General features: G+C 38.4%; 3 protein-coding genes across 4 annotated transcripts; 1 reads left to right on the top strand and 2 right to left on the bottom strand.

The window, feature by feature from the left end:
- Positions 1 to 2,586: 2,586 nt before the first annotated feature.
- On the bottom strand, positions 2,587 to 13,052 carry cdc42 (cell division cycle 42). 2 transcript variants are annotated; one of them, XM_056734209.1, is made up of 7 exons: positions 13,034 to 13,052; positions 12,481 to 12,582; positions 8,324 to 8,466; positions 8,045 to 8,117; positions 7,588 to 7,697; positions 7,255 to 7,452; positions 2,587 to 3,865 (listed from the first exon to the last, which is right to left on the bottom strand). In XM_056734209.1, the coding sequence occupies exons 3-7, from the start codon at positions 8,426 to 8,428 to the stop codon at positions 3,776 to 3,778; spliced, it is 576 nt and encodes a 191-aa protein (XP_056590187.1). In that variant the 5' UTR covers positions 8,429 to 8,466; positions 12,481 to 12,582; positions 13,034 to 13,052; the 3' UTR covers positions 2,587 to 3,775. The 2 variants fall into 2 exon arrangements, with proteins under 2 accessions (XP_056590187.1, XP_056590186.1); XM_056734208.1 differs by lacking the exons at positions 2,587 to 3,865; positions 13,034 to 13,052 and adding an exon at positions 5,151 to 5,872.
- A 919-nt stretch (positions 13,053 to 13,971) lies between these two features.
- Positions 13,972 to 17,648, top strand: ap5b1 (adaptor related protein complex 5 subunit beta 1). The gene is made up of 3 exons (XM_056734207.1): positions 13,972 to 14,130; positions 14,247 to 14,411; positions 14,815 to 17,648. The coding sequence occupies exons 2-3, from the start codon at positions 14,268 to 14,270 to the stop codon at positions 17,455 to 17,457; spliced, it is 2,787 nt and encodes a 928-aa protein (XP_056590185.1). The 5' UTR covers positions 13,972 to 14,130; positions 14,247 to 14,267; the 3' UTR covers positions 17,458 to 17,648.
- On the bottom strand, positions 17,619 to 19,632 carry c21h1orf50 (chromosome 21 C1orf50 homolog). Its single transcript, XM_056734210.1, has 5 exons — positions 19,498 to 19,632; positions 19,021 to 19,136; positions 18,692 to 18,778; positions 18,373 to 18,504; positions 17,619 to 18,226 (listed from the first exon to the last, which is right to left on the bottom strand). Exons 1-5 carry the CDS (start codon positions 19,544 to 19,546, stop codon positions 18,041 to 18,043), a joined length of 570 nt encoding a protein of 189 aa, XP_056590188.1. The 5' UTR covers positions 19,547 to 19,632; the 3' UTR covers positions 17,619 to 18,040.
- Positions 19,633 to 20,545: the final 913 nt, after the last annotated feature.

Genomic DNA, 20,545 nt, shown 5'->3' with positions numbered 1-20,545 from the left:
AAACCAAAATCCATCCACCTGCACTCAGACTGCATGCTGGTATCTCTAGTTTGGACATGGTTGTCCTGCCTCCGTGATATGGAAGCGAGGCTCGGTGAGCGAGCGAGACAATCTGTCAACACACGAGATGAGGTTTCTCATTGACATCCCAACACACCTGAGGGGTTTCTTATATGTGATGGCCATCGGAAACGGCCCGTGGATGAGACACATGTATCTGAAAGCACGTCACAATAATCCAAATTTATGATCCGAGCCATCACTCATGGCTTCTCTGGAATTTAAATCATCGTTCCTCACTATGAGTGCACTACGGGCCTGGCAAGAAGCCTGTACAGAAAGAGAAATTGATCAAATACGCCTACCTTTGAACCCAAAGGAATTAATAAACTCTCTAGAACAATTATATTCGTTGAATAAAAATAGGAAAGGGAATCAAACGCATTCAAACCAACCAAAATTCGATTACCAGTTAACGGGACGTTTCACAAGTGAAATGAAAAACAGTTTAAGGAGCTGTTGCTTGTTCTCATGTAGCACAACGGCCGTATTATTTCTACAAATATAAAACACAATCTCTGCTTAGTAGCACTAAAGTAGACGCAAAGGAGGTAGAACTAACATCAGCAGGTTTATTTCAGTGGGAAAAATGGAAAATGTTCCCAAAGCCGATCCAATATAAAGACAGACTGAGTGTTCTTACGGTGCTGCCATGGCAGGTATGCAAGACTGAGTTTGGGAGCAAGAGATGTGGGATTTAGATTTTTCAACGCTCGTAGCCGTCTCAGTCCACAGCCTCAGCTTTCAACACATCCCGACATGTTTGGCTCCGACTGGCACATCTGTAGCTGCATCAATTGTCATGCAAACCTACGCTTAACACCACCTTTAAGATTTAAAGTAGCACCTTTCCCTGATATTTATGGGATGTCATGTTTTTTGTAAGCCATCAAGGTTTACCTCTGGATGAAATCGTCCCCCGCCGGAGCAAAGGCTTACGGCACGGCCTTCAGACGTGATGAAGAGAAATGGCATCCAGAGGGGAAACATCACATCGTACGGCAATGAAATGAATGTCAAGAGCAATGTTTGCTTTGGATTGGAATCAGCTATTCAACTCATCCAATTAAAACCAGAAGAAATCGTGTCGGACAGCTTGAACAATCTGTTACAGGGTTACACAGATTACAAATAACCATTCGCTGATAAGTTTACCATGTCAGAACAAGACACCTGGGAATTGTGAGGAGCAGCTCATGAGGTAGACCTGTAGAACATCACATTGACGATGATGCACATGGTACAGTCAGAGGATGACAATAATTATATCTTCAAAAATGAGATCTTCCCTTTTGTAACTAAGAATAAAGAAATGTTTAAACACGCACCATGAAGACAGGTCTACAAGAAATAAACAAAAATATACATATAAACAGACTGCCAACATGAAATGTACCAGTCAACACTAAAATCATTTAATCTCGTAAAACGATTTTTAAAATATAACTTTCTTTTTGTTGGAGTGAAATGTGATCCTGACATGTTCTTGACACCCGATTCACCCGAGAAGTTGAGCGCGAGTTTACAGAACACAATGACGACAGCACAGCTGGGGATGTTTTCATAACAGACAGCTTCTGCGTTGCAGTTCTGGCAAAGTTGTCAATTAGATTGGAGCTGTAGCCTGATAATGAGTGAACTTCTGCAGGTGGACACCCCCACCAACCACACGCAGGAATGTCTCCCATTCCACACATAATTGATGGCTTTCTGCGGCTGTTAAACACAAGTGTACTCTTACAGCCGTGCCGCTAAACGCTCAGGGAATGTAAAATAATAGCACTTGAGCAGAACGTGTTAGACATGGTGATGAATGTGTGTAATAATGACGTGATTTCTTCAATGAGAACGTACAGTAAGGAGTTTGAAATGAATTAACAATATGAAAACTGAGTTTGCATTTACTGTAAACTATTTGGCTTATGGAAAACTGCAGATGTTTTCTTATGTTTGTTTGCACTTCATTATAAAGGACCACATAGCAAATAATTCTGCTATTCTAAATGGGCATTTTGGACGCTAAGCCAATTTTATAGACAGGCAGGTGAAAATTGAAGCACAAGTTCGAGCAGTTCAGAACATTTTGGGAGGGTGATGTGACATTACGGGTGGTACACAGAAAACTGATTTTATCCCTGAAAGGTGCAAGTCATGAATACTCACCAAGAAAAAAAGAATCCAGCTGTTCTTTCCTTTTGGCATAAGTGTTAGACACATAGGTCACTGGGAAGGTTTTTATGTTCAGTATTACCCAATGTCAGACTAATATTAAGAGCTCAACCACAACTATCGGTCCTACAGCACACCCTGCTGGCAGAGAATGCTTAACAGTATCTTCGAATCAAGGTATCATACAAAGTCTGACCACCATACGGTCTCGCTGATCTCTCGCTGAACACTAACAGAAGGCTCAAAGTCTGATGTAACTGGTGGATTTACCAAAAAACTAGACAAAGGAACCCATTTTAGATGTAATTGTCTTATTTTACCTCCTTAAGACATCAAAACAGGAACTAGAACATGATCAAAGGCAATTAAGGTATAAGTTTAATATTTTTTCTCAAAAGAATGCATATACAGTACAAAGGAGAGACTTCATACAGAGCATTTGGTTTACAACAAAACAAAAACAAAAATAAAAACAAAACAAAAAAATAGGAAGAGGTGAAGACTGGAAATCCAAAACCTCTGATCCACCTGTGCTGCACGACTTGGTTCTGTTGAAAGACTTACATCCGTCAGAGAGGTTGGCATGAACTACTATACACTTCAAATGGATTCCTATATTATGTACGCCCTTAAAATCACAAGTGGATCAGAGATTTGCTGCGATCCAGCCCTAAACAAATGAAAGGAGTGAACCTTTACCAAAGAAAATTAAAATAAAATTACAACGACAAAAAGAAACATTTGGTAAAAACAACTGGAGCCTACAACAATTTGTCAGCTTACAATATTATTAATAAAATGTTAACCTATCCAAAGGAACCAGGAGGTTTACCTACATGCATCACAAGTTCTGGAAAAATCGCTTCCATGGTCCCGAGCGACGCATTCAAACACGCCACATGTTCTGCTAACACTGTTAGAAAGTTCCCTGCTTGAGATAGGCCAATCACTGCGAGGAGTATATTTATCCACGGAAAACAACGGAGACGTATACGGGGCAACGGTCTCAGATGCCTATTAAAGTGAATATTGGCAAAGAAAAAGGAGCTATCATTTCTAAGCACTTCAGGTGATATTGTTGAAGCGTGAGATGAAGCTTACAAACGACTCTAGTGCATGTCTCAAAATACGGTTACGTTTGGGCTATTGACGTGTCTTAGGTCAGACAAGTGTTTGAACAGCACAACGAAAACAGATACGACCTAAAACTACTTAAGACGGGTCACTGAGCGTCTGCAAAGCTTTACTGTAAAACTCACCCATTAACGTGACAAAATTCAGCTGGCGGCATGTCACCATGAAGTACAGAAGTAAGACCCCAGGAATCAAAACTAAAATATATATCATTTTATATTAACGGGCATGTGAGCTGCTTGCGTGTGTTTATGTGTAGATGTGCATGGTTGGGTAGTCTTTATATCTTTATTGCGGAGCAAATATTGAAACTCACTTTTTTTACACATTGCTTTAAAGTGTAAAGCTGTGGACCAGCCTTAGCAGAGCACAGAGGGGATTGAGGGAGGAGGGGGCGATGGGAATAGAGAACTCATAGCAGCACGCATTTGCGCTTCTTCTTGGGCTCGGGGGGCTCCAGGGCTGCCAAAATCGCCTCGTCAAAAACGTTCTTTAGTCCTTTCTGCGAAGACAAAACAAGGGAGATATGGACACTCAAGGTGGGTCAGCACACAGACAAAAAGCTAAATAAGATGAATGAGGACTGGGGTAATGAAACATTTTGCTGCTGGGGTAACATGAGTGCCTAAAGAAGGGCTGTTGGATAAGTAGGGCTGAGCTTCAAATTTAATATAATGAAGGTCTCCAAAAACCCACTGTAGATTCAAAATTATTCTTATTTATATGCATTAATATAACAATACATAGTAAATAAATATTGACCTAACCAAATCAGAATTTAATTAATTCACTGACAATCAAATTCAACAATTGTATTTTTAACTCTGAGACTTGCAAAACACTGTCTTTACAGACAGGCATTTCATGTTCATTTAATAAAATTACTTATAATTCTATGCATAGCCCAGCTCTAGCAGAAAATTAAAAATTTATGTTACGATCACAGCACAAAAGAATCTAGACACCTGAAAATGAGAAACATAAAAAAACATCTCCAACAAATAAGCATAAAATAAATGGTGGATGCGACATCTAAAAGAAAATTCACATGCCACAGGGATCACATTGAGAGAACTGCTTTGCAAAAAAGCAAATCAATGTCAGTAAGTGTCCAAACAATAAACCAAAATACTTTCAACTGGTTGGGCAGATTTAATGCAGTCTCAACATCTCTTATAATAGCCATGCTGAGCTGTTATCTGACAACAAAATGTCAAACAAGAAATTGGAAGCAAGCAAACACAAGCTCAGAAACCGAAGGGTTGGTGAGGTGAAGAGACTGCCAAACAGAAACTCAAGCCTCTGGGTGAAACAACAAAACATAAACAAAGACAAATGATATTGAGAATGAAAGCTGTTGTGTGAGAGTGCTACAACACTGCCCTCGTATGGGCAGAGAGTAAAAACTACACCATCACAATCACTATTGTTTGCTGACAAAAGTCAGGTGACTGTAAGAGAATCACTGTTTTGTGCACGTGCCTTAAGTAGCAGCCAGTCTCACTGAGAAACAATACGTCTAAAAGACATTTCCTTAAGAAGCATGGACTGAAAAGATATTGTTAAGTCCCAAGCTGTTAGCAGGATTCAATGAGGGCTGTAACAGAGTCGCACTGTTAGCCATAAAGAAGGATTTATTTGTGACCAACTGGTGGAAGGTACAATTTGTACAAGACACTGTGGATAATGTATGTTTAACAATGTAAAATATACACGCCCTCCAGAACCAATCATATTCCTCTGGTTCAATTGCATCAGTATTTAATGAATGAGAAAGACGCTTGAAATAATGGCAATTGCAGCTCTCCTTTATTAATGGCACAAATCATTTCACAAGATTATATTAAGCCATTGAAACTCTCAAGAAGAAGTATGGATAAGAATGGCACCAAATTGTAAACTGTAGCCATAGGTTATTTAGATTAGAATTACCTTTATAATACACGTGATGTAGTACAAAATAAATACACTGACACAAGGAATGATGATTCTTAACGGATTAAATTGAGCAGCTTCATTTGAGCTTATTCTGCTCCTAAATAAAAATAAATAAGACTATGAAAGATTAAAGTCTAAAGCAACATATTAATACTTAAGAGCAAAATCTACATAAGCAACCCATGGTTGTAAACTTTCACATTATTTATTTTGAAACAAAGTGCATAAATAAAAGAGATTACTATAAAAAGGAGACAAATGTCATACCCATGATCCAGGTCTACCTTTAGTATCCTTAATACAAACAAAAACAGTAGAAAACGGAAAATTCAATGGCATAAGCAAACAATGCTTTAGTGTTGGTGAAATTAGTTACATATCGTCACTTAAGAGATTGGGAAACTTGTCATTTCTGTGGAACAAGAGGTAACTTAAGGAAGCAGCAAACAGGAGTGGGGCATTACAAAGAGAGAGAGAGGTTTTAAAATATACAGCACTTCCGTTTTCGCTGTGTTTCAGGAGGTTCGAGGGCAGCTAGGATAGCTTCATCAAATACATTCTTCAGACCTCGCTACAAAGACAGGAGGGGAGGGAAAGAGAATAAAGCAGCAAGGTTAGCAGTTACAGAAATCAGATGAAAAAGAGGAGAGAGCAGATGTAAGAGAGGAACTAGCACATTTCACAAGAACACAGCAGCTAGACTCATTGAGAGGAACAAGAAGAGCAGAATCAAGCGTTTGTTGTACGATTATAAGCTTGAAAAAAGCTAGGCAACTTTATAGGTTTCACAGTGAAAATACAATAAAATCCCAGTTTGATAACTAGAGTTAACCTGAAGTCATTCATAGCTTCTTAAAAATAGAAACTTTTTGTTGCTTTTAGAGCTCTTAATGAAACTCTGCAAGCACAGTTCCCATGTAGGCCTACCAGTAATAAAAGAACCATCACAACATACTGGACACTGTGCGACAGAATTGTAATTTCAGTTTGTTGATGCCAACTGCAAGACATTAAAGCTTTAAATGGGCTGTAAACGCACTCCAATCACAATCCTCTTATCTAAACTAAGCTGTCAAATGTCCATATATGAAATAATCTACAAATCAGCCATCCAAAACAGTTGGCAGGCAGGTTTACTAATACACTGTAAACAAGTGGTTTGTTAAAAAAGGACAAGAAACATTCAGAGATACTAAAACAAGAGCGGAGAATTTCATCAAAATAAGCTTATCACCTTATGATCCAACATTAAAAAGGCAACGTGGGAGGGGAAACAAACCACAAATATGAAATACCCAATGTTTCCAATCCAATCAAATTGTGACCAATAATAGTAGATATCAGCCAGCATTACTTCACATTTTCGGTTTTACTCCAAGACACATAAATCGCATGTCAGGTGATAAAACAACCCAACGGTGTCTCTTTGCTAAATTCTGTTATGCTTCCAATTTCTCGTTTTGACATAATGTCCGGTTTCACAGACAAGGCTTAGCTTAAGCCAGGACTATGACTTATTAGGATATTTAAGTCGCCTTTATTCAAATGCCTTAGATAAAAACATTACTGATGTGCACCTTGAGACAAAACAATTGCATATTTTAAGCTATGTCATGGCAATTTCTTCTCAATTAAGACAGCTCAAACTTTCATTTTAGTCTGGGACTAGGCTTAAGCCTTGTCTGTGAAACCGGGCAAAGGTTACACAAAGGTAAAAACATAATTTAAATAGGATTTAGATTCAGCTCTCTCAATTGTGTCAACCTGTAACTCTTTGCAAACATAAACAGTTCATTTCTGCCAGTTAATGAGATAAACAGGCAATCTCATTGAGGATATGTTAACATGTTCCACAACCAACCAAAGAGGCAGTTTCTGTCGGCGATGTAGATGAAATATGCTCATGCACATTTATGATCCCATGTATGTTCTCTGCATGACAGTGAGACTTACCTGTGTCAGAGCGGAGCACTCCACATATTTGACAGCCTTCAAATCGCGAGCCAGCTTCTCTGCTGTCTCCGGAGTGATGGGTTTCTGTTTGTTCTTGGCAAGCTTCTCAATGGTTGAGGGATCATCTCTCAGATCGATCTGTGTCCCCACCAGCAGGAAGGGGGTCTTTGGACAGTGGTGGGTGATCTCAGGTACCCACTAAAGAAGTAGATCAGTTTTATGCTTAATGCCTCAACCAAACAATGTTTTCAAACCATGCACAACATTACTGCAGCATAAATTACTTGACATTTTACACAAACTTTAGCAAGTAAAACCAGGAGACAAACTCACCTTTTCTTTGACGTTTTCAAACGAAGAAGGTGAAACAACTGAGAAACAGACTAAGAATACATCTGTCTGGGGGTAGCTCAAGGGTCGTAATCTATCGTAATCTTCCTGACCTGCAGAGAAGTGGAAATAAAAGAATAAATATTGTATTTGAGAGCCTGAGCACTGCAGATCAGCTAAGGAAGATTGTTTGGTCATACGCCTGAGGGTGCAAGTGAGCATCCACAGAGATGGAGACTCTGGGTCTGACAGCACTCCCTAAACAAACTTTTTAAAGCTCACAACCCTCCACAGGAATGTGTGGAATTCGAAAAAGGCTCCCGAGATCTAATTTCTATAACAATGACAATCATCACCATGTTTTTTTCACATCTGCTCACAAACTTCTCCAATGAATTCAGACACCACATGAGAATATGCCTGTGTCATATAAAAAATAAACTGTCGATTTTTACTGTACCTGCAGTGTCAAACAGTCCAAGAGTGTACGGCTCACCACCAATCATAACCGTAACTGCATAGTTATCAAAGACCTGTAAGGAATGCAAAGAATGTCACCATTGTACATGCGGAAATAACAAATCTTATGGTTTCCACAAGGATCAAACTAATCTTTAAAGCCAATGAGTTCTAGCAAAGAATTTCAGAAACAGCAATTTGGAGACAGGTTAGGTTTGACAATCCATTCAAACAAAATAAAACAATCCGACATGTGAAGAAATAAAAAAACACTACTCACCGTTGGTACATATTCCGAAGGGAATTTATTAGTTGTATAGGAGATTAATAGACAGGTTTTACCCACGGCACCATCGCCAACAACAACACACTTGATCGTCTGCATAGCTGTGCTTTAATAAATCCACTGTTCACATTCAAGATCTGCAAACAAGGGTCATAACACACCGTCATAAATAGTGTTTCAAATTCACATGGTTCATGCAGATATAATCAGAGCACATAACAATGTTGACAGCTGTCACATATGTAGATTCAGTGCACAGAACAAACAATGGTGAAAGGTAACATTAGATGTTACTAAAACACAAAGTAATAAAAGGAATATATTATGTCTAAACTAAATTGTTTAATCATCTAAACCACATTTGATTCTGTTCAGTCTGTTGTATTGTTTGATAACAGGGTAAAAACTGTTATCTATTGATACTAAATGTGTCTAATTGTGTTATTAAAAGTGCGTGAATTACTTATCAGGGCTCCAGATATTTGGATTTTCTGTTGGTTCAAATGTTTTCAATACTAATTTGGTTCTGTGTATTCAGAGTTTAAGGAGTCTCTTTACTAACCCTTAAAGCTTCTCTTAAGAATTCTGCAGATTTTTCCAAACTTTTAGAAAAGAACTTATAAAAATGTAATGTCATATCCCTCTGAAATGAAAATAAAACGGCACATTGATGATAATAGACTCAACTCACCGAATTACAAAGTATTTGTCAGTAAGACAGCTATTTTGGGGAAAATGTCAAGAATTGCATTGCATTGATTTATAGTGTGTCCCTAAATTTTGAGCTTGAACATTTTCTGTCAGGGGCAACAATGTTCCTAGTAGAAAAAGTTAGTCAGGAGCTCATAGATGTTGCTCATTGATCAAATATACTAATGCACACATTCTCATGCAAGTTGTGACTGCATCAGATATCAAAATATAAAAATCACACACATCATTTATTTAAAAAGGTATAACATGACAAGCACATATAATAGGAAAGTAAAAAAATTCCCCCAAAAAGCTACGTGTCAAAAAAATAAAACCGACTTCAAACACCTAATAAAATCACATTGGGACCAAAAAACGTTTACAATTTCTTTGCAGATGATGCCACCTGTTAATGAAATACATTACATTTCAATTTCTAAATTTATTATTAATTTGATTTAAACAAGTAGGAGAGCATATAAACATTTTGTCAACACGCTAAACAGTACCGTTAGATTACATTTCAAAATGTGGCTTAAGTATCTAAATAGGATTTTCTGTTCCACTGTTTCTTCAAACCAAACAGAAACCCAGAAACATTAAAATGATACACTGTAATAAAACACAAAACCTCTAACAACAACAAAGCATGATACCAAACAACTAACCTTTCAACCGTTACATTTTACATTCCAAAAAACCTGACTCCCATCCCGCTGAGACAGCCGTTCCCCCCTTCTTATTGTGGGTCACTGCAGCTTTCAACTCAAGCATAACGTCATCGTTTCAGTCGCATCACAACAGTACCCTAAACCACAAGCCACACCACTGAGACCCCTAGCCAGTGGATAGTACACAGTAAAGGAGAAAGGAAGCACACTGACAGTCTTTACCCAGTGTGCGTAGGTAGGGGAAACTGAGAAAAGAGATGTAAGATGTCCACTTCCTGCCGTTCACGCCGCAGTTGAGCCTCTGCAGCAGTCTGAGAATTCACAAGCTCACAGATGGTCAGGACGAGGAGATGGCAGCCCATCCCAGCTTTTTCCTTCCTCTCAAACATTGCAATCTGCGGATGTCAGGCCTGACCTAAATCTACTGTTAGTGGCAAGCCCACAAGCAAAACAATATTCAAGGTCCTCTGGTGACTGCTGCTACCTGTCCAAAAAAACTCATCCGAGTCATAGTGTAGGCCTAAAATGTAAGACACCTCCATGATGTCAAGATGTTGATAAAAACATACTTCGAATCCAGTTGAATTATAATAAAACTAACTATCTCAACAACAAATGACATTCTCAAAGCGTCCATTCGCCAAAATCATGGATTTTTACAGAAATCAGGGCAAGAGCCACTTTTTGTAAAAATCGAGTGGCGAGTTCTGTAGCATAATAAACTGGATTAAGGCCAAACTTCAGATCAGATTCAGCAACAGACTGAGTAAAGCAATGCCATCCACGACCAAGTGCATGTCAGACAGTAAATCCCTGTTCTTTAAAATCAGGTTGGATTTGGATCAGCATGTGCTGCTAGTCAACCTCACCCCAATTCTTTGTTTAGCTCAAATCCAGCTAATTTTTAGGGCAGAAACCATTCATTTATATACGCCTAACATTAGTGTTCCACTGCACCTGCAAAACTATAAGAACAGATCTGGCTGTTGAATGTGTTCATTCTTCAAGACTCTAATTCGTCCTTCTTCCTTTCTGATGTTTAACAATTCATCTGGCCGGAAAAAGCATTTCCTCAATGACCACAAGCGAGAGGAACGTGTTGCAAAACACATTATGATGCAAGGAAAACTTCCTGCGTCTTGTCATTTTTATTCAAATTCTGCATCCACCTCTTTCTTAAGTTCTTAATGCGGTCATATGGTGTGAATATGTGTTTTTCTGTGTGTTATATGTTGCCCATGCATGAAATAGACACTTAACATTGCAAAAATGAAAGTGTCGAAACAAAAGATGCATTTTATCAAAAAGAACAAATGATCACCTCGTGTAACCACACCCCCACAAATCTACGTCAGTTTGTGTTATGATTTGACCAAAACTGCCCAAATGTATACGTAAGTAAGGTGGGCGTACCTGTCAGTACAATTGCTTTGGAAACTGATGTTCCAAATATGGTAAGAGGCGTAACATTTCCGTCACACGCTTGAAGTATTCGACCAATCACTACACACTGGTTAACTGGCCAATAATAGCACACCTCGTTTTTCAGAGCGACGAGCTTTGTAAAAAATCTGTGCGTTTCAGAGAGGCGGAGCAAAGAGGAGATACAAACATGCATATGTGGAAAATACATAATTTATTAACCTTAAAATCGTGTCCACACATCTCATTACATCTAAAACAAAAGTTAATTTTCGTTTCAGCCATGTCATATGACCCCATTAAGTTTGGTCTCCTCAGACCATTGGTTCTACAGAGAGAACTGGGCTAAAGGTAGTACTGTGGATGCAAGTATCCATCATCACTACCTTTCGTTCACATTTTACACCAGCTGAAAGTAAACATCAGGCATTGACTATATACCGCATGCATAAAACAAAGTCAGAAATATTCATAACACAATGGGGTTTGTGAGAACTGGCAGCAACCACAAATCTGATTAAGCATTCAAACCAACATGTTGGAGGTCTTTGAATTTTGTATTTATATAAATAGGCTATCAAAATCATTAAATGTCATAAATAATCTTACATGAATGCATATGTAGAGAGACACACACATGTATATACATATATATCCCATACATTTATTGAGATAATCAATAATCATGTGTGCAGGAGCCAGGGTATGATTACAAAACGTTGCTGAAATCAACAATAACACGATTCTGCACTGTCATCCATGCCAAACACACACAAACACTGATTCAAGGCCAAACAATTAATAATAAATCAATCCTGAATATTGTAATTCCCAACGATGCTGGATATACAGCTGTGTAAGTCCTTGAAATCTTATTTCAACTAGGCAACCGTGCACTGCAAAATCTTTTTATAACAACCACAAAAATCACCGTATGACTGACACAGATACAAAGCGATTCAATGCGACATAATAATAACAAATGATGACAGTTAGCTATCATTAACATTCTGACCATACGGATGCAGATTCAAAGCCACCATAGGCCTTTATGTTTAATACAAATGTGCTGTACATAAAGTATTATTGTGGAATAGTAGTCGAGACGTATTAAAATAATATGATTGTTGCTGCAAAAGTGTTCGAGGTAAAATCTTTGCCGTTCTCCTCAGCCGGCTAACGTTAGCCGCCTGTGCTAACTGCCCTACGGTTCCATATAACGCCTTTCATTCGTTGAATTCCAATCAAAAATATATATCTTTTCATAGCGTAAATAATCATAAATCGATACTCCAACACATTCAGGAATGATATTGGTTAACGTGAGAGAAATATGGTTAATATTTTGAGCCATTTGGCACTCACCGTATCCTTTCTGTTTATTTCTCTGCGCCGGGCGTTGGCAGGTCCGTTTGCTCGGGGTTTCCCGCAATGAAGAGCAGGGGCGCGCTGCATCACTTTATCTCACTGTTATATTATAAAAAATAAAGTATTTAATTTACATCACTGGCAAATAAAACCAATTACCAAGCTGTAAACACTTCTATAGATGTGGATTTTTGCTTTTTATATGGATTAAACTCACGTGCATAATTATGTTTTCGTTTTATAGGCAGAATGTTATAAATATATTTGATATTTCAAAAAGGTTTGGATGAACCAGGAAAAAAATCCACATGGGAAACAATATTATGGCTTTTCTTTCGTTATTCACAATTTATATCATTTGTATAATGAATATGATAATATCAAGTTTTATCACGATTATTCATGAGAATTGGTATACAAAACATTCACAAATACTTAAATATACAAATAAAGGTTTTAAATATACAAAAGAATGTATTGATTTATTAAAAAAAAACATATGTGTTACATTCACATTTATTCATTTGGCAGACACTTTTATCCTACTTACGAGTAGGAGAGCATATAAACATTTTGTCATCACGCTAAACAGTTCCGTTCATTTACGGTTAATGACAGCAATAGACTATTAACGGACGTTTTTAAGATAATATCATAACACACAATGTTTAAAAAACGCACAAAGTATTATTACTTGAATTTATTAATTCAAGTTTCTTTTTAAACAACTTTTTCGAAGAACCACACGATGGCAGTAAAGGGCTGATCAGAAACAATGGCTGCGTTCCATTTGATAGGGTTCAAGTGGAACCTGCTCCCTGAGAAGTGGACATCGCTGACAAAAAAACGCTTAATTGAAATGCCCAGCAACGTCATCAAAGAAAGGCAACAGTACGGTTCCACAGATTATAATATAATTAAATATCTATAAACTTACCCTTGTTTATGGGTGTATTTATAATTTGACTGAGGCAGCATTGACTATTTAAAATCCTAATGTTATGCAACATAAACATAATACAACATTACAAAAGTAAAATGCAAACCACAGTATTTAATATAATTGACAACAATTAAATAAACCTATAATGTACAAAAAGTAATAGGTAAACTCGTCCGTTGTTTTAGGCAACGCAGAGCGCACTTGGGTGATTTTCCCTTTCCGCTTCCGGCGAAGTGATGTATCGATGTTCCCTGATCCCCTACGACGTTCGCAGTGCTCTTCATACTCAACATGTTCGCTCCCTTAGGATTGGAATCTCACTTAAAATGGCGGAACACCCTTGTAAAGTCCACTTTGGAGTCTACCTATGGCCAAATGAAACGCTCCTCCAGGTTTACTCCAGCGTACCAAAATAATAGTCCTGTTTTATGTGATTAGTAAAATGTACTAAAATAAAGTGCAAATAAATATGACAAAACCTTATAGTATACACGACTATAACATTTGCCACTTCAGGCCATCACATGAAGGGATAAGTTCAAATTAAACATGACCGAAAATTTGTAAAACATTTATTTTGAAATTCGCTCACTACCCGGTTAATCATATGACAGTCTGAAAACACATGATTTTCGAGTACGACCATATCTTGAAGTTTAAATAGAAATTTATAACATTGATGTTGTTAAAACTTCATTTAAAAGGTGAGTTTAAATATAAGAATACTTGGCTCGTCTGTTTTTATTTCGTTTTGACGTATTGTGAAATGAATAAACAGCGTTCTTGCTATTGACATGAGCTCTTCTATTGTAAACCGCAGTCACAGTTGATCTCCATCATCATGACATTTGGAGACCTGTGGGATCAGAGAATATCTGCATTTCTTCTGAGCCCTTCTCAGTTTTTGTCTGCCACTACTGCTGAAAGTTTCCTGGCTGAGCTGTTACGAGAACTTAGAAATGATAAAGCAAATGATCAACTTAAGGTAATGAAATAAAATCACAGTCACAAATTATGATTATAATACATTTCTATATTACATAAATTGACATTGCAGTCTATTGAGGTGTCTCTTACAAAAACATGCCAAGCTGACATTTCACTCTAAGATTGTTTACACTGTGACGTTTTCTTTATGACAGCTGAGCGTAATTCTGATACTTTAGTCTTTTACTTCGATAATTTACAGTAAAAATATTTGTTTTATTTAAGAAAAATATCAAATGTTTCTTCTTTATTTTTCTTATCGTTTCAACCCAGCTTAACAGAACATGCTGCCACAGTTAACAGCGATAGCTCTATTACAGTTTTGTTGAAATGGTGCACGTTTTCATTTGCTATTCACTTAATTTCTTATTAACTAATTGTGTTTTCGTTCTTTTCACAAGATTCTCCTTGTGTCTGTACTACTGGAGCATCCAACCATCCTATGTCCTTCCGTCTCTGTGGGGGAGGAAACTGCCCTGGAACTAATGTCAGTTTTCACTCACACAGCGCAAAAATCCATCAACCTCAAGTGCTATGTGATGCTGGCCATCACCAACATCATAATATGCACATCTTGCCTGGCCAGCCGCACAAAGATGGCTGAGGATTGGCTAGACCTTCTTCTACAAACAATTCAGGACACAAATGACTACAGATGTGGGCTAAGCCAGCAGCCTATTAGAACCACCGCATGTGATTGCCTAAGAGAAATGGAGACGTGCAATCCTGGTCTTCTCTCTCAAAAATTGGAGGTCCTGTATCTTCTGAAACATCAAGAAACAACAGTTCTCCATCAATCCTACTGCTTGCTGTATACATCAGGGCTGAAGAACGCCATACGGATCTTGACGGACCAGAACGATGTCACTGATTTAGAGTTTAAGAGTGTTTTAGGAGGAAACGAAGGATTTGCGTGGAAAAATAATCCGACACCCTTAACCCTGTTGCCAATAAACATGATGGTGCAGGTGCCCACCCTACCACCAGGACTGGATTGTAAAGAACTCAAGTCCATAATGTCCTCACTTTTAGAGGAGTCTTACCTTCTAACACCCGTTTCCCAGTCCGCCCTGCTCAGGGATCTCGTGGAAATCGTAGCCATGGTGCCAGGACTTTCTCCAGCGCTGTTCAAATCTCAGCTTCTACGGCTTTTTGGTACTGCAGAGATCGAGCTCATGCACGCTACGCTGTTCATGAAAGACACGTTCACCGACAGTCTGTTCACCGCCGAGGACGAGAACTTTCTGCTCAAGCGTCTGGTAGGCATGTCGCAACACCCGCTCCTTCGAATTCCCGAGAAACTCTTTTATATGGACTGCATCCTTCACTTTCCAGAGAACAGACCCATATCCAGCACCTCAGAGGAGAGTTTGCCTGTGCTGGTAACGCCCCGTCTGGCCGCATCTCTTCTTCCAACCGTTTTCAACGACAGCGCTACCATGCTTTGCAGACTAAATCTACTCTGTCTGGTGCACTTGGAAGCCGACGAAGGAGATGCGGACAAAGGAATCAGTTACTTGTTCGGTCACATAATGGCACTTCTGAAAATCATAGACAACGATGGAAGCAGAGAAGTAGTGGTGACCTCATTTAGGGCGTTGTTTATTTTTCTCGCGCATTTCAACGGAATGGAGGAACTCGCCGAGAAGCTAATAAGCAAACTGTGCGACCTGTATTCCAGACATTGTCGTCTGGCTCCGCACCTGATCGGCCTAGCTGACCAAATCCAGGAACGTCTGGACGACCCCGTCTGGTCCATCAAGCTGCTGAGCGGCCTTCAGAAACGCATTATGGAAATGCCTCCGTTGCAGCTGACGATTCACAATTTGAGCTGGCACCTAAAAGTGTTGAAAAGAGTAGCGAAAGAAGGACAGATTACACAGAGGAACACGGTCTATCTACTTCTAAATGTTCTCATCAATTCCAACTTGTGCGAAAGAGGAAACTGGCAAGTTGGAAATGCGGTTCTCGCCATTTGTCGCAACCTGCTGGAGCACCCTTCCATCGATCGAGTGTTTATCGAGCTAGCAGACCTTTTGCAATACATGTCTGCTCACTACGACAACACGGACATTAAGGATCACGCTCGCTTCTACTACACGTTGCTCACCAACCTTTCGTGGGAAAAGCTGACGGTGGTTCTCGCCAAAGGACCCGACGGAGGACGTACTAAGGAGCGGTCGCATTCTGCCATCATGGCTGAGAGTGAAGGACTTGCCAACAACCTCACGGTACACAAAACTGAACGTCACGTTCTGCAACTCATCAAAGTGAGGAAAGAAAACTCAAAGAGCACTTTGACAAGTTCAGAGTCATTGGGTGAAAACGAAGAGGAGAGAAATTCTTTGGAGGTTTATCAGGAACAGTTTCAAAAGCCTGGCTTTGGTTCTGAGGTCACATTGAGGTACAATCTCACTCATGCAGAAGAGACCGACGCTTTATTCGACAAAATATTCACTATCTGTCTGCACTTTGAGCTGAAAGACTCGAACTATGGAAAGATAAGTGATATACATGTCCCGTGTGTGTTTAGAGACAGAAGGCCTCCAGAGGTCAGCGTCATTCTCAAACCCCATCAACCGTACCCAACCACTCTGTGCGTCAGTGCCATATTTACCACACAGGACAGCCGTTCCTGGCACACGCGGCTGCCGGATGTAAGCGTTTCATTCCCAGAGATATTTCTTCCTGTACCTGTGCCGCCTAACATGCCATGCAAACACAAAGTAGAAGTGTTTGACCGCATGTGGGAGTCCGTAGCCTCCGGGAATCCTGACAGGTCTGACATCAGTCTGTTCTGCTTCGAGAACGGAGATAAGCGTCTAGGGGATTTGATCAAGACCCATTTTGGAAGTTACCTGATCGGGGAAAAGCAAGGCGAGAGATCCTGGAAAGTCTTGTATTTCCTTCCGCCGATGTTTCATGTTCTGATGATGATCAAACGGGCGGAGGACGCAGTTCAGGTCAGCATCGCAACAGACAACTGGGAGCTTTTACCCTTTGTGAACTCTCACCTACAAAACATTACTGATGCAGAACAGTAATGGATGATAAGTTCACCTTCGATCGCTTTCATTTACAAGCTTTTATTGCAGTTATTTTTATCGTTTCTTGATTTTGATTAAAACAAATTGTTTCTTGTATATAGGTATATAACATCATTGTAAATAAACATAAATAATATTTGACTAACAGTCCAATAAAGTGTTTTTGAGCACATACATTTTTTATTTCATGTGATGTGTGTGCACTCGTTTTCTGCTGCTCACAAAAAATCAACACAAGGTATTTTCAACAATTATTTCATGAAAACCAAGGATCAAAATAAAAATTATTTTTAAATTTAAGAAAGCAATATACACAACAACAAGAATGAAATTTCAAGTTGATTGAAGTTTGTTTAAGAACACATTAATTATGTGAATCGTTGATTTAAAGACATCCTGGTTACATCATCTGTCTTCCACACAGTGTGGTCCAGCAAAACATTCAACCAATGAATGAAAGTCAAATGCACTTTCTGAAACAGTGAAGCAGTTCATTGTTTTGCGGTATTCATTAAACCGTATCCTAGAAGAGCAGGTGGCCTCCATGACCACGTTAGACTTCACAGTGAGTTGTGTCCTCTCACTTTGAAATACCCTCAAAGTTGGGCTCTTTGCCAGCTGGAAGTGCAGTTTGGCTGTTCAACAGTTTGTCCATAATGCCAATTTCAGCATCCCTCTTTTCAACCTCCTCCTGCGGTGTCCAAGACATGTCATATTGAAGTTTGTATGCACTAAGAAACTTGTGCGGACAACTGGAGCCCCACTCCTGCAAAACATTGAAATAAATGTCTTACATTTTTAACATATCGAAACTTTAACATACAGAATTTACTGTGCGATTGATCATGTTAATATGTTAAATCCAACTTAAAAAAATTCTAAGAAATTCTCTCAATGTGTCAATGAACTCACCTTTGGAGACAGAATTGAGAAGTAGCGCTGTCCAGATTCACGCATGTAAAGATAGTACATGTTTCCTGGTTTCTTCACAACATTGCAGGCTGCATGGTGAAGCTCAGCATCTTTCTTTGCATCTTCCAACACCTGAAGCGTTTTAAAGAAATTCTCTTTTATATATCTTTTAGATATGTTTGATTGGTTTAAAGTGCATTTCTTGTTTAAATAATAACTCACCATAACTTTGTTACAAGTATATAATCAGCTCTGCTGCCAATTGAAGGACAGGAAATCATTGTATAATAAAGTTGATCTGATTTTGATGGCCATTTACCTTTCTTGCTTGTTCCTGAAGGTATCTTATCTGGTCAGCAATGACTGTGAGTTTGTTGCAAGCGTTTGCTCTGGTAAACTCATCACCCTGAAAAAAAAGTAGACTATTTGTTTTCCGTTTAAAATCCTAAATTCTGAAGCTACAATGAACATTTCTGAATCATTTACACTCATTAATACCCAAACAAATTGCGACATGTGATGATCATTTACAACAAGTTAATAATATTTGAATAAACAGTAAAAACGAATCCATTTGAAACAAAACAGGGTCAAGGAGCAGCTTCACTTCTCAGACACAAGATCAATACAGGGTTAAAAATCACTTACCTTCTGTACTTGTTGTGCAAGAGTAACCAGATCCATGGGATCCCCCACCCGGTTAGTTTGATAGGGACTAACCAGCGCTACCCCACTCGGGTTACTGCTGGACTCCACCAATGTGACTGTAATAGTAACATATCGACATTAAACTCAGATCAGATTAGTAATGCACATTTCTGTTAGGATGAGTGAACAATCATGACTCCCAAATATGCAATATACAGTGTCTCCATATGCACATTATTGTATATCACATACCCTCCATTGCAATATATCTATCCACAACAATATGTTTTATTAAAACAATGCAAATTCTAATTAAACACGAGACAGGTGGTGAACCTAGTTAGCCGTATACTTTGTGACAGGTTGGATAAGTTAACACTCACACAGAGAGTAAATGCTTTTGTTGATTCAAGTCGTTTTTTTAAGGATTGAAAGATTGTATTAATAATCGATTGGATTAATAATCGTTTGTCTCACCCGTTGCGGTTGTGTTGGTCTGATGTGGTAAACTTACAGTTTTATCCATTTTCTAATTCAATATCTATAAAACTTTGTACACTGCTAGAAACCACCACGAGCTGCTTTGCCGGACTCTTACAAAATTGGTCGAACATGAAGGGGGCGTTTCTGGGTCCTACTGTGTTTTCCTCTTCAAGTGTTAGTCCTAACAGACGCCTGTACAAAAATGGCCCTTATTTTGTCATTATAATTGTATAGATTTTTTCGAAGGCTAAAAAACTATCGCATGTATTCGATTGTTTTTCCTTGAATAATATTGTACATTTTGGAAGACAAAGCGATTTTAAAAGGCAGACCAATCGAAAATAAAAAGGTGAACCAATCGTGCATGTTTAGAGATCGCATACCTTTAAACCATTACGTCACGACTCTAGACTGTTGCAACGTGACTTTTATGTAGTTATGAAAGAACAGTAGTTGAACTTATAAAACCATAAAGCGCAAGACCATACACGCGTTAGTTTTTGAACATGTTTGCCATAAAATCATCTACATTTAAAACCATTGCTGAAATTTTAGGACAGTCTACAGAGAGTCAACAGTGGCCAAATTTAAAACGCTACTCTGTTTACCACATTCAGTTTTACAGGTCTACTTTTAGTCATACAGATATAATATACATTTCGTTATTTGTATTCACTCCCAAATATCCCAATATATATGTATATATATATATATATATATATATATGAATTTTCAATTTATGAAAATGTAAAGCCTTTGAGGAAAAACATGCATTGGCTATTCGCATGCACAAACTGTTTATTTTTCTAATGATTTATTATCACCCTTTAATGATAAATGTCTGAAATTAGAATTTTAAGTACAGTATTTGTATTCGTGTAAGAATTGTTCACCTAAAACTAAAAATTCTTACGTCATTTATTCATTTGTTTATTTAAATATCTTATCGTGTGTTCTGCAGAATAAAGTCATTCAGGTTTGTAAAAACATGATAATGTGTGAATGATGTAAGAATTTTCATTTTGGGTTAAAAACTATTTTT

This window comes from Triplophysa dalaica, chromosome 21 (assembly GCF_015846415.1).
Source record: "Triplophysa dalaica isolate WHDGS20190420 chromosome 21, ASM1584641v1, whole genome shotgun sequence".
Classification (NCBI taxonomy): domain Eukaryota; kingdom Metazoa; phylum Chordata; class Actinopteri; order Cypriniformes; family Nemacheilidae; genus Triplophysa; species Triplophysa dalaica.
This window is presented reverse-complemented; position numbering and strand designations above follow the sequence as displayed.